The 15,221-nt window shown below is 48.6% G+C and overlaps 1 protein-coding gene across 1 annotated transcript in view; it reads left to right on the top strand.

The window, feature by feature from the left end:
• Positions 1–10,868, top strand: part of LOC123773566 (orcokinin peptides type A-like) — a 122,487-nt gene extending 111,619 nt beyond the window's left edge. Inside the window, exons 3-4 of the mRNA XM_069312307.1 lie at positions 5,951–5,984; positions 9,949–10,868. Of these exons, the coding sequence (XP_069168408.1) occupies positions 5,951–5,984; positions 9,949–10,501 (587 nt within the window). The 3' untranslated portion in view covers positions 10,502–10,868. The remainder of the gene's footprint in view (positions 1–5,950; positions 5,985–9,948) is intronic.
• Positions 10,869–15,221: the final 4,353 nt, after the last annotated feature.

Genomic DNA, 15,221 nt, shown 5'->3' with positions numbered 1-15,221 from the left:
CCCTGGTGGACCATGGTTGTGGCCCCCTGGTGGACCATGGTTGTGGCCCCCTGGTGGACCATGGTTGTGGTCCCCTGGTGAACCATGGTTGTGGTCCCCTGGTGGACCATGGTTGTGGCCTCCTGGTGGACCATGGTTGTGGCCCCCTGGTGGACCATGGTTGTGGCCCCCTGGTGGACCATGGTTGTGGCCCCCTGGTGGACCATGGTGGTTGTGGCCCCCTGGTGGACCATGGTGGTTGTGGCCCCCTGGTGGACCATGGTTGTGGCTCCCTGGTGGATCATGGTGGTTGTGGCCCCCTGGTGAACCATGGTTGTGGTCCCCTGGTGGACCATGGTTGTGGCTCCCTGGTGGACCATGGTGGTTGTGGCCCCCTGGTGGACCATGGTTGTGGCCCCCTGGTGGACCATGGTTGTGGTCCCCTGGTGAACCATGGTTGTGGCCCCCTGGTGGACCATGGTGGTTGTGGCCCCCTGGTGGACCATGGTGGTTGTGGCCCCCTGGTGGACCATGGTTGTGGCTCCCTGGTGGACCATGGTGGTTGTGGCCCCCTGGTGGACCATGGTTGTGGCCCCCTGGTGGACCATGGTTGTGGCCCCCTGGTGGACCATGGTTGTGGTCCCCTGGTGAACCATGGTTGTGGTCCCCTGGTGGACCATGGTTGTGGCCTCCTGGTGGACCATGGTTGTGGCCCCCTGGTGGACCATGGTTGTGGCCCCCTGGTGGACCATGGTTGTGGCCCCCTGGTGGACCATGGTGGTTGTGGCCCCCTGGTGGACCATGGTGGTTGTGGCCCCCTGGTGGACCATGGTGGTTGTGGCTCCCTGGTGGACCATGGTGGTTGTGGCCCCCTGGTGGACCATGGTTGTGGCTCCCTGGTGGACCATGGTGGTTGTGGCCCCCTGGTGGACCATGATTGTTGTGGCCCCCTGGTGGACCATGTTTGTGGCCCCCTGGTGGACCATGTTTGTGGCCCCCTGGTGGACCATGGTTGTGGCCCCCTGGTGGACCATGGTTGTGGCCCCCTGGTGGATCATGGTTGTGGCCCCCTGGTGGACCATGGTGGTTGTGGCCCCCTGGTGGACCATGGTTGTGGCCCCCTGGTGGACCATGGTGGTTGTGGCCCCCTGGTGGACCATGGTGGTTGTGGCCCCCTGGTGGACCATGGTTGTGGCCCCCTGGTGGACCATGGTGGTTGTGGCCCCCTGGTGGACCATGGTGGTTGTGGCCCCCTGGTGGACCATGGTGGTTGTGGCCCCCTGGTGGACCATGGTGGTTGTGGCCCCCTGGTGGACCATGTTTGTGGCCACCTGGTGGACCATGTTTGTGGCCCCCTGGTGGACCATGGTTGTGGCCCCCTGGTGGACCAGGGTTGTGGCCCCCTGGTGGACCATGGTGGTTGTGGCCCCCTGGTGGACCATGGTTGTGGCCCCCTGGTGGACCATGGTGGTTGTGGCCCCCTGGTGGACCATGGTTGTGGCCCCCTGGTGGACCATGGTTGTGGCCCCCTGGTGGACCATGGTTGTGGCCCCCTGGTGGACCATGGTTGTGGCCCCCTGGTGGACCATGGTTGTGGCCCCCTGGTGGACCATGGTTGTGGCCCCCTGGTGGACCATGGTGGTTGTGGCCCCCTGGTGGACCATGCTTGTGGCCCCCTGGTGGACCATGGTGGTTGTGGCCCCCTGGTGGACCATGGTGGTTGTGGCCCCCTGGTGGACCATGGTGGTTGTGGCCCCCTGGTGGACCATGGTGGTTGTGGCCCCCTGGTGGACCATGGTGGTTGTGGCCCCCTGGTGGAACATGGTTGTGGCCCCCTGGTGGACCATGTTTGTGGCCCCCTGGTGGACCATGGTGGTTGTGGCCCCCTGGTGGACCATGTTTGTGGCCCCCTGGTGGACCATGGATGTGGCCCCCTGGTGGACCATGGTTGTGGTCCCCTGGTGGACCATGGTTGTGGCCCCCTGGTGGACCATGGTTGTGGCCCCCTGGTGGACCATGGTGGTTGTGGCCCCCTGGTGGGCCATGGTTGTGGCCCCCTGGTGGAACATGGTTGTGGCCCCCTGGTGGACCATGGTTGTGGCCCCCTGGTGGACCATGGTTGTTGTGGCCCCCTGGTGGGCCATGGTTGTGGCCCCCTGGTGGACCATGGTTGTGGCCCCCTGGTGGACCATGGTTGTGGCCCCCTGGTGGACCATGGTTGTGGCCCCCTGGTGGACCATGGTTGTGGCCCCCTGGTGAACCATGGTTGTGGTCTTCTGGTGGACCATGGTTGTGGCCCCCTGGTGGACTATGGTTGTGGCCCCCTGGTGGACCATGGTTGTGGTCCCCTGGTGGACCATGGTTGTGGCCCCCTGGTGGACCATGGTTGTTGTGGCCCCCTGGTGGGCCATGGTTGTGGCCCCCTGGTGGACCATGGTTGTGGCCCCCTGGTGGACCATGGTTGTGGCCCCCTGGTGGACCATGGTTGTTGTGGCCCCCTGGTGGGCCATGGTTGTGGCCCCCTGGTGGACCATGGTTGTGGCCCCCTGGTGGACCATGGTTGTGGCCCCCTGGTGGACCATGGTTGTTGTGGCCCCCTGGTGGGCCATGGTTGTGGCCCCCTGGTGGACCATGGTTGTGGCCCCCTGGTGGACCATGGTTGTGGCCCCCTGGTGGACCATGGTTGTGGCCCCCTGGTGGACCATGGTTGTGGCCCCCTGGTGAACCATGGTTGTGGTCATCTGGTGGACCATGGTTGTGGTCCCCTGGTGAACCATGGTTGTGGCCCCCTGGTGAACCATGGTTGTGGTCCCCTGGTGGACCATGGTTGTGGCCCCCTGGTGGACCATGGTTGTTGTGGCCCCCTGGTGGGCCATGGTTGTGGCCCCCTGGTGGACCATGTTTGTGGCCCCCTGGTTGTTGTGGCCCCCTGGTGGGCCATGGTTGTGGCCCCCTGGTGGACCATGGTTGTGGCCCCCTGGTGGACCATGGTTGTGGCCCCCTGGTGGACCATGGTTGTGGCCCCCTGGTGGACCAGGGTTGTGGCCCCCTGGTGGACCATGGTTGTGGCCCCCTGGTGGACCATGGTTGTTGTGGCCCCCTGGTGGGCCATGGTTGTGGCCCCCTGGTGGACCATGGTTGTGGCCCCCTGGTGGACCATGGTTGTGGTCCTCTGGTGGACCATGGTTGTTGTGGCCTCCTGGTGGGCCATGGTTGTGGCCCCCTGGTGGACCATGGTTGTGGCCCCCTGGTGGACCATGGTTGTGGCCCCCTGGTGGACCATGGTTGTGGCCCCCTGGTGGACCATGGTTGTTGTGGCCCCCTGGTGGACCATGGTTGTTGTGGCCCTCTGGTGGGCCATGGTTGTGGTCCCCTGGTGGACCATGGTTGTGGCCCCCTGGTGGACCATGGTTGTGGCCCCTTGGTGGACCATGGTTGTGGCCCCCTGGTGGACCATGGTTGTGGTCCCCTGGTGGACCATGGTTGTGGTCCCCTGGTGGACCATGGTTGTGGCCCCCTGGTGGACCATGGTTGTAGTCCCCTGGTGGACCATGGTTGTGGCCTCCTGGTGGACCATGGTTGTGGCCCCCTGGTGGACCATGGTTGTGGCCCCCTGGTGGACCATGGTTGTGGCCCCCTGGTGGACCATGGTTGTGGCCCCCTGGTGGACCATGGTTGTGGCCCCCTGGTGGACCATGGTTGTGGCCCCCTGGTGGACCATGGTTGTGGCCCCCTGGTGGACCATGGTTGTGGTCCCCTGGTGGACCATGCTTGTGGCCCAATGGTGGACCACACAACCCCCCCTAGGATTACGAGTCCTGCGCGCTGTTCACTCAGCTACCAGACCCCAGAACGTGTGGTTCGAGGCGGGTGTGACAGGGTCACAGGTATGACACCAGCCAGGTGTGACACCAGCCAGGTGTGACAGCGTCACAGGTGTGACACCAGCCAGGTGTGACAACGTCACAGGTGTAACACCAACCATGTGTGACAGCGTCACAGGTGTGGCAGCGTCACACCTGCCTTACTAAACTCAACAAACATCACAATAATTAAACACGCACAAACACGGAATAACAAAACACAAAAATAAAGTCATAAATAACATTAAATTTTTTTATGGAAAACTTAATTAGGAATTGTATCATGGAAATTGTGAAGTGTTGTGATGACGGAGGTTGTGGATTACCCTGGTGTTACACCCCTCTCTTGTTGTTATATATATACTTACCGTATATGTGACAGTGTCACATATACGGTAACATATATGTGACAACATCGACCAGGCCTCCTGGTCGACGACCGGGCCGCTGGGACGCTAAGCCCCGGAAGCACCTCAAGATAACCGTACACTTTATGATAGACTTAAAGAACACAAAAGAACTGATAGGTGTGCAGACACTAACAATGTTCTCTTCCGTCATGTTAGGGACGCTAATCATCCTATTGATTGGTCTTCCTCTAAAATAATCTTTCCTGCCTCTACTCTCCTCAGACGCCGTCCAACCCGTTCTCGCAAATTTAATTAGTCAATATTGACTTATTAAATATGTGCATAGGTGACATACTTAACATAATAGTTTCCCTTGAAAAGCTTCATAGAAAACACCGACCTTACCTAACCTACTTAGTATGTTAAGATAAGCATCTTATTGCTTCGTAATTACAATTATTACCTAACCTATACCTATAATAGGTTAAGTAACAATTGTAATTACGAAGCAATAAGATGCTTATTTTAACATACTAAGTAGGTTAGGTAAGGTCGGTGTTTTCTATGAAGCTTTTCAAGGGAAACTATTATGTTAAGTATGTCACCTATGCACGCAACTAATAAGTCAATATTGACTTATTAAATTTGCGAGAACGGGTTGGACGCCGTCTCGTTGAATCGACTCTGATACACAATGTACCCAACAGGAACTTGAGTCCTGGCTTTGTTGCTGTGGACACAGCAACAAAGCCAGTATATACTCATATACTGGCTTATATATACTGGTATATAGCCAGTATATACCCTTTCACAGTATATACTCATATACTGGCTTATATATACTGGTATATAGCCAGTATATACCCTTTCACAGTATATACTCAAATGTTCTAAACTTTCGAACAAACGTGACCTAACATCCCTGATGGAAACACAAACCGAAACTGTCTCTATTTTCCGCTTGTTACAACTTGTAATAAAGTTGTTACATCTTGGCTTAACGTGTTTATGACGTATTACAACGTTGTTACAACTTGCTATATTGGTTGTTATAACTGGTTAGGAGGTGTTAAAACTTGTTCGAACGTTGTACCAACGTCGTAGTTTCGGTGTGTTTGGCGGGATAAGCCTACCCTTCCTTTTATCTTTCTTTTTCTTTCTCTTGTTTTTCTCTTAAGACTCCTTTCTTATTTCTATTATTACTCTCTTTATTACACCTTATCTTCCTGTAGCTTTCTGTCTTGCTCTTATCTTCCTCTAAGATTTCCTTCTCCTCACCTCTCTCTTTCCTATTTATTGCTCTTGCCTCCCTCGTTTCATGGTCCTCTTCCACGGGAGACATCTCCCGTCACGCAGGGTGCAGTCGCACCTCCACAGATCTCCAGTATCATCTATTGATACTGGTAATGGCTCAAAAGGGCCACCACTTACGGGCTATTCATGCCCGTGCCACCTTTTGGGTAGATTAATCTTTATCAATCAATCATCAATCTCGTTTCATGTTTACGGGCTCACCATAGCCCGTGCTACATGGACACTTCGTTCTGAGTAGTTAGATCTAAAACAACAATAACAAACTCGTTTCAATACAATGGACTTGATAATGGTCCAGCACGGACCACCGGAACGCCTCTGTCGTCTCTTCGCTTTCTAATCTGAGGGTTGGTCAACAATTATTATTATTATTATTATTATTATTATTATTCACTTGTAATAAAATTTAATAATATAAATTAATACTCTTCTCCTCTGTTACAGACGGAGCTCCAGTGAAACGCTTCGACGCTTTTACGTGAGTAATTATACCGGGGTACTGGTTATTACCACCCGGTACTCTCACACCAGTACCACCCCGGTACTCTCACACCAGTACCACCCCGGTACCCTCACACCAGTACCACCCCGGTACCCTCACACCAGTACCACCCCGGTACTCTCACACCAGTACCACCCCGGTACCCCCTACACCAGTATACCCGGTACCCCCTACACCAGTACCACCCCGGTACTCTCACACCAGTACCACCCGGTACCCCCTACACCAGTACCACCCCGGTACCCCCCTACACCTGCAGTAACCTGGGGCCTCCCAGAGGTACAGAGAGACGCAGGTGGCATGGAGGGGCGGGAAGTGGTGTGTGGGAGAGGTGGTGGTGTTAACTGTCGCGATGATAACACATTGTAACATTATTTCCGTTCCTGGGTTATCTTGAGGTTATCTTGAGATGATTTCGGGGCTTTAGTGTCCCCGCGGCCCGGTCCTCGACCAGGCCTCCACCCCCAGGAAGCAGCCCGTGACAGCTGACTAACTCCCAGGTACCTATTTACTGCTAGGTAACAGGGGCATTTAGGGTGAAAGAACTTTGCCCATTTGTTTCTGCCTCGTGCGGGAATCGAACCCGCGCCAGAGAATTTCGAGTCCTGCGCGCTATCCACCAGGCTACAAGGCCCCCATTGGTAGTGAATGTCATTCCCTAATTGATAATGCTTAAAATCCATAGAAATTAACTATTATTCCCCTAAACTTAGCTTTTGTTACCTTGACAAATATTGAACTTTACCCCTTTCCATCGAGAAAATCTATTTGTTATTTCCAATGAAAACATTTATTTTTCATTTTCAATAATGAAAAGACAACCAAATTTACCCAAGGGTGAATTTGTGTCTTTTTATAAGCGTTGCGAAAGCAAATATATCAGGGAATGTTTGGAAACTCATCAGAGATGCCACCATTCTGTTGTCTGCGATGACCTCCCAGCCCAGCTGCTTATACTTCAAGACGTCCCGCAGGGTGTGTGGATGGTGGTAATCCTCCGCGAGGTGGCCCGAGTAACCCAGAGAACGAGGCCTGTACTTGCTCCCATTATGAAGATACTCAATCACTCAGTTATGGAGTTACTTCACTCAGCACTCAATCTGGAATGTTCTGGAGAATAAGTTAATTCCAAAATATGACTGTCCTTTACAAAATAATAAAGTTTAAGTAAAATAATACCTAGTAAGTAATTATCAAAAGAAGACACCAAGCCGGGAAGGCTGTGTAGCATCATCAAATGTGCAGAATAATCAGAGGGCGCTAAATATCACCAAGGATGCCAATATGAGAACAGAAACGCATAAAGCGAACAATATCAAAAGTATCCGATTCACTAAAAACTCTATCGAGGGACAAGTGACCGCGAGGGACGGTCCGGAAGCAAGATACACGTTCGTCCTGAAAGTCAGAACATTCAGTAAAGATATGCACAACTGTAAGAGGGACAATGCGGTTTGGACAATACAGAGTAGGGTGGCGCTCCATTAGGTGCCCGTGAGTTAGGCGTGTATGGCCAATACGCAACCTTGCCAGAGCCATTTTCCATCGCTGGTTACGATGGTAGGAGGAAAGCCATAGGGACACACTACTCTAAAGAGCACGCAGTTTGTTACCAGGACAGAAGAGTAACAACCCTGCCAACGGGTAAGGATGGAAGCATGAATAACTGGGTAAAAGTCAGAATAAGGAATACTTTTACGAGAGATGGAACAAGTACGGAGAGCTTCGATAGCGGCATCATCCGCACGTTCGTTTAGGGACACACCAATATGACTGGGAACCCAGCAAAACTCCACTGTCTTAAATCTACTGGAGATAAGAAACAGCCAATGTTGAATCTCGACTACTAACGTATGGACTGGATTAAAGGGCTCCAGAGTCATGAGGGCACTACGAGAGTCAACTATAACCACAGGAGACACGGCAGACTGGGAAGGAAGGAGGGAAACACCAGATGGAGAACCAGAACGACCTCGTGGTTCAGAACGGAAGGGAGCAGGTGAAGTGGTGGTGGGCGTATCCGGGTCTAAGGCCTGGAAACGGTTGTGAGACTGAGAAAGGAGGGAAGGTCGAGGAGTGGTGGAACTCAGAACACAAGCATAAGATACGTTAATGAAAGATGAGACAGCAGACTTGGCGCTTTGCCTCAGGAAAAGACAAATGAGCACAGTGCCTCAAATTGAGGATGGATTCCTCAAATTTGTAGTGGAGAAACTTGGGGGAGAAGGTAGGTTGGGCGTCACCACAATTAAGGCATTGAGCATGGGGAGAAGAGCACTCAGCCTTAGAGTGACCCGAGTCCCCACACATGGGGCATAGAGACACCACACTTGTGCATCTGAGGGCACCATGCCCAAATTTCCAGCACTTATTGCAGAGCCTAGGAGAGGGAATGTACTCCTGAATGGAGCATTTGGCACCAGCAAGAATGATAAAAGACGGAAGAGTCCTGCCATAAAAAGAGATTTTCACAACTCGAAGCGGCTGACGTCGACGACCACGAGAGAGTCGTGTGAACATATCATCCTGGAGGACAGAATGGCCTTGGCCTTCAAGTATATGTTTAATATCCTCGTGGCAGTCTTTCAGGTCCCGAACACCAGTCACAACATGGTGCGGGAGGATAACTGTGCCATTACTGGCATTTAACCGGGCATTTTTGGAGATCCTAACAGGGTCGGCAACTCAAGTTGTCGGACAATACGGCTAAGCAGGCAGCTGCTTCCTGAGGAGGAGCAGCAACAACACGTGTACCTAATCAGGTGGAGTTAAAAGTAACAGAGGCATCCACCGAATCAACAAGGTGTTTATGGAGGAAGAAATCGTCAGGAAGAGTAGAACCCATATGGGTGAGGTCAAAGTATTTAGTCCCTGTAGCAGGACCAAACAAGGTGTTGAACATAGTAGCACTGGAAGGGATCGTGCGAGGGCGTCTGTGGGGGAGTCGGCCCCAATCACCCCATTGAGAGGAGGGGGGGGTAAAAGGTGCAGTTTATTACGTGGTGACGTGGTCACCACAAGGGGCATGGGACTCAACCCTACCACAGAGGAGGGAGAGGAGCAGGGGGGGGGGGGGAGGTCGTAGTCAGAAGGGTTTAAGGAGTAGCATGGTCTGAGCCCAATGTAGCGGGGGCTAAGGAGCCCGGTCATCCAACACAGTCCGACTCGGGGACTTGGTCGTCCACCCCCACGAGCCTGAGAAGTTATAAGAAGGTCATTCAGTGGCATTGAAACATGGAGGTAATACGTTCATTCACGAATGAGCCCCCATACCCACCACGGATCTGCAATTAGAGGATAGGACGCCCAACAAGAGACAGGCTTGGGCCCCCAGGGGGTGCATCATGAGTATATGCCTTACAATCGCCACCTTAAGAACTGTCAGTCCGTCGAGATCGGGTTCAGCACCGCAAGGAGGACTGACAATAAAAGTGTCCCCTCGCTCGCGACGTTGGGCACCACAGTTCTGGACACCTTAAGAGAATGTACCTCCCCAAACACCCGGGTGTCAAAACAGAAGAAGTCCGAAAGAATAACCAAGACAAAAAAAAAGGTGGGAAAGACAAAGAGAAAGGAGAAGAGGGGGGGGGGGGGTAGTGACGAAACATAAGGAAGAGGAAACAGTAAACAGCACAATTAGTGAAGGTGGCAGCAGGAGCATAAGGCCACAAAAGGACAGAGAACCGTCCCATGGAGCATCACACCTGGCAGCCGTCTACTAAGCTCCCTCTCGACGACAACGGTCTAGAAAGGGAGGGGGGAAAAAAATACCTAGATTCTATACTTTGGAGACACAACTGAATAGTAAATAACACTACCCAGGAAAAATAAATTGTTACAGTCTAATGTTTCTATTTTGACATAATTACTTTGGTGTATTGTATGATGAGATAGCTGTATGGATATCGATGGTTTCTCATCTCTTCCTCTCTCCTTCCAGGACCGGCTTTGGCCACAGCAAACGCAACTTTGATGAGATCGACCGCTCCGGATTTGGCTTTGCTAAGAAGAATTTTGACGAAATCGATCGCTCAGGATTTGGCTTCAACAAAAGGAATTTCGATGAGATCGACCGATCTGGCTTTGGCTTCAACAAGAGGAACTTCGATGAGATCGACCGATCTGGCTTTGGCTTCAACAAGAGGAACTTCGATGAGATCGACCGATCTGGCTTTGGCTTCAACAAGCGTAACTTTGATGAGATCGACCGATCTGGCTTTGGCTTCAACAAGCGTAACTTCGACGAAATTGACCGCTCTGGCTTCGGCTTCGTGAAGAGAGTCTACGTTCCCAGGTACATCGCTAACCTTTATAAGCGCAACTTCGACGAGATCGACCGATCTGGCTTTGGCTTCAACAAGCGTAACTTTGATGAGATCGACCGCACTGGATTCGGCTTCCACAAGCGAGATTATGATGTGTTCCCCGACAAGAGGAATTTTGACGAGATTGACCGCTCTGGTTTCGGCTTCGTCCGACGCAATGTCGAGTGAACTAGTGCCCGAGGAAGCCTCCATCCTGGGCCCTTGTGAGCCCTCCTCAGCCCCTGTGTTTGCCTCCTCTCTGAGTGAGACTGATTATTGTCTTATATATTACTTTAAGTAGAGTTACTAACTGTATCACACATCGCACACTTGCTATTTTATCCCTGAGAAAGAATAGTGCCCACTTTTTACCTCCTTTCTCTTATAGATTGCAAGAAATGTATAGCAAGAAACAATAGCTGCAAGATATGAGGTGTTCTCCTTATTTAGATGGTGTGAAATAGGCCTAGGGGGTGAGCTCTGAGACCTCCTCTCTCTGATGTTACTCATGGATGGCTGGCAATGTCCAGCTAGTAATAAAGAATATTTTTATTAAGTGGTCTTTCTTTCACACACGATTGATTTAGTTTGTTCTGTTGCTGTTTACGTATATCTAGATAGTTGAGACTCTTGGCCAGACTAATGCTAGAGCCACTAGAGGTGGTCCTAAGAGAGGAAAGAGTCCCTGTGGGCGTCCTCCTGCAGGGGTGACTACACTGCAACAGTATTACCTTGACAACTCAACTAATCCTCATCCCATCAATTGCAAAACAGTTAAATGCTGTAAGTATAACTCCCCATTACATGACATCATAGAGATAAATTGTACTTTTATTTGTATATTGTATTTTCAGATGCCTACGCTAATAACAATGTTGATAATTAGTGGTCTGACGACTGCATTATCTCCTGTTATATCTTACATTTCCTGTGGGACAGTATTGTATAGATGACTTCTCTGATTGTCATATGGATTACAATAATAAAGTTATCGAAATAAATCTTTTCACTGTATGCACTTCTTGGCGACATTACCTCCCATAGTGACCAATTACAGTAAGTCTTGCATATAATAATAATATGGATGCTGCTTTTCAATGTTTTCCTTGAGTTATATACACTTCCATATGCAGGAAATACACCATGTATATGCTTCCATACACAGGAAGAACACCATGTATACGCTTCCATACACAGGAAGGACACCATGTATACGCTTCCATACACAGGAAGGACACCATGTATACGCTTCCATACACAGGAAGAACATCATGTAAACGCTTCCATACACATGAAGGACACCAATGTACATAAACTACTTTGAACTACAAATTACCAAAAGCCATCTGACCCAACTGCTAACAAGTGTCAACTGCCTGACAATGACCCAACTGCTGTAGGGATGAACGAGCTGAAGGAGACAGAACCGCCTTGTAATATGGAGACACTGTGGCTCTCTCCCCGTGCCTGATCCACCAGCCTGTGTGTGTGGGGCCCCTGCGAGGCGCCATCTTGTCAACGCTGCCACAGAACACCACCACCGCTCACCTCAACACTGATGTAACCACTGTCTCTTATTGTAAGGCTTGGAGGCGCCTCTCAGTAGGGGAGTTTCGACCCTGACGAAACGTCTCCTGGATCGTCTTGGTTCATCGGGCAGTTGTGGTCGTTAAGACGCCGCTCGACCCTCGTTAATTACTCCGTTCACTTCCTCGGAAACTGGCTTAGGAAGGGAACTATCAGGAGAAAGCGCCAAGCCATTATGACTATATATAGCACCTGAAAGGGGTCAGGATAAATATTTGGGATGGGACGGGGGAAAGGAATGTTGTCCAACGACTTGGACGGAACTGGTTTAGGAGTCCCATGTTAGTGATCAATAAGGTGTTGTCAGTAGCAACGAGACACATCTCTCTCACCTCCCGCTGACCACACTAACTCCTTCACAATAATTATCGATCATAGGAGCCAAGACAGTTGATAATTAATACAAAAGGAAATCAATAGTCATTAAAAAACCTTCCAGCTTAAAATTATGTTAACACTGAGAGCCAACTACATGACCATGTTAATATTAACAAACAATAATTATCAAAAGTCGGTCAGTCGCCTAGCACTCACTGATCAATATGATCCCTGAGTGATCACACAATAATGATCAACTCACCTCTCACTGCGCCTACAATAACTTTCTATGGGTGATTGCTCAATAAATCACTGAACAATATGTTTAACAAAGCTCTTACCATGTCCATGGAGGACAGAAGAAAATGTATATATGCTGGTTAGCATTGTAAATGTCTGGCTACGTCTGTGGTAGACAAAAAACTGCATCTATCACAGCACACCACCACATGGTGCAACACTAACCATGGAACTATACAACACTAACCATGGAACTATACAACACTAACCATGGAACTATACAACACTAACCATGGAACTATACAACACTAACCATGGAACTATACAACACTAACCATGGAACTATACAACACTAACCATGGAACTATACAACACAACACTAACATGGAACTATACAACACAACACTAACCATGGAACTATACAACACTAACCATGGAACTATACAACACTAACCATGGAACTATACAACACAACACTAACCATGGAACTATACAACACAACACTAACCATGGAACTATACAACACAACACTAACCATGGAACTATACAACACAACACTAACATGGAACTATACAACACAACACTAACCATGGAACTATACAACACAACACTAACATGGAACTATACAACACAACACTAACCATGGAACTATACAATACAACACTAACATGGAACTATACAACACTAACCATGGAACTATACAACACTAACCATGGAACTATACAACACTAACCATGGAACTATACAACACTAACCATGGAACTATACAACACTAACCATGGAACTATACAATACAACACTAACCATGGAACTATACAACACTAACCATGGAACTATACAACACAACACTAACCATGGAACTATACAACACTAACCATGGAACTATACAATACAACACTAACCATGGAACTATACAACACTAACCATGGAACTATACAACACAACACTAACCATGGAACTATACAACACTAACCATGGAACTATACAATACAACACTAACCATGGAACTATACAACACTAACCATGGAACTATACAACACTAACCATGGAACTATACAACACAACACTAACCATGGAACTATACAACACTAACCATGGAACTATACAACACTAACCATGGAACTATACAATACAACACTAACCATGGAACTATACAACACTAACCATGGAACTATACAACACTAACCATGGAACTATACAATACAACACTAACCATGGAACTATACAACACTAACCATGGAACTATACAACACTAACCATGGAACTATACAACACTAACCATGGAACTATACAATACAACACTAACCATGGAACTATACAACACTAACCATGGAACTATACAACACAACACTAACCATGGAACTATACAACACTAACCATGGAACTATACAATACAACACTAACCATGGAACTATACAACACTAACCATGGAACTATACAACACAACACTAACCATGGAACTATACAACACTAACCATGGAACTATACAACACTAACCATGGAACTATACAATACAACACTAACCATGGAACTATACAACACTAACCATGGAACTATACAACACTAACCATGGAACTATACAACACTAACCATGGAACTATACAATACAACACTAACCATGGAACTATACAACACTAACCATGGAACTATACAATACAACACTAACCATGGAACTATACAATACAACACTAACCATGGAACTATACAACACTAACCATGGAACTATACAACACTAACCATGGAACTATACAACACTAACCATGGAACTATACAAACACACTAACCATGGAACTATACAACACTAACCATGGAACTATACAACACTAACCATGGAACTATACAACACTAACCATGGAACTATACAACACAACACTAACATGGAACTATACAACAACATAACCATGGGAACTATACAACACTAACCATGGAACTATACAACACTAACCATGGAACTATACCAACACTAACCATGGAACTATACAACACAACACTAACCATGGAACTATACAATACAACACTAACCATGGAACTATACAACACTAACCATGGAACTATACAACACACTAACCATGGAACTATACAACACTAACCATGGAACTATACAACAACACTAACCATGGAACTATACAACACAACTAACCATGGAACTATACAACACTAACCATGGAACTATACAACACACTAACCATGGAACTATACAACAACACTAACCATGGAACTATACAATACAACACTAACCATGGAAACTATACAACACTAACCATGGAACTATACAACACTAACCATGGAACTATACAATACAACACTAACCATGGAACTATACAACACTAACCATGGAACTATACAACACTAACCATGGAACTATACAACACTAACCATGGAACTATACAACACTAACCATGGAACTATACAACACTAACCATGGAACTATACAATACAACACTAACCATGGAACTATACAACACTAACCATGGAACTATACAATACAACACTAACCATGGAACTATACAACACTAACCATGGAACTATACAATACAACACTAACCATGGAACTATACAACACTAACCATGGAACTATACAACACTAACCATGGAACTATACAACACTAACCATGGAACTATACAACACTAACCATGGAACTATACAACACAACACTAACCATGGAACTATACAACACTAACCATGGAACTATACAACACAACACTAACCATGGAACTATACAACACTAACCATGGAACTATACAACACTAACCATGGAACTAT

This window comes from Procambarus clarkii, chromosome 72 (assembly GCF_040958095.1).
Source record: "Procambarus clarkii isolate CNS0578487 chromosome 72, FALCON_Pclarkii_2.0, whole genome shotgun sequence".
Taxonomy (NCBI): domain Eukaryota; kingdom Metazoa; phylum Arthropoda; class Malacostraca; order Decapoda; family Cambaridae; genus Procambarus; species Procambarus clarkii.
The sequence above is the reverse complement of the archived record's forward strand: the minus strand, read 5'-3'. Positions and strand labels throughout refer to the sequence as shown.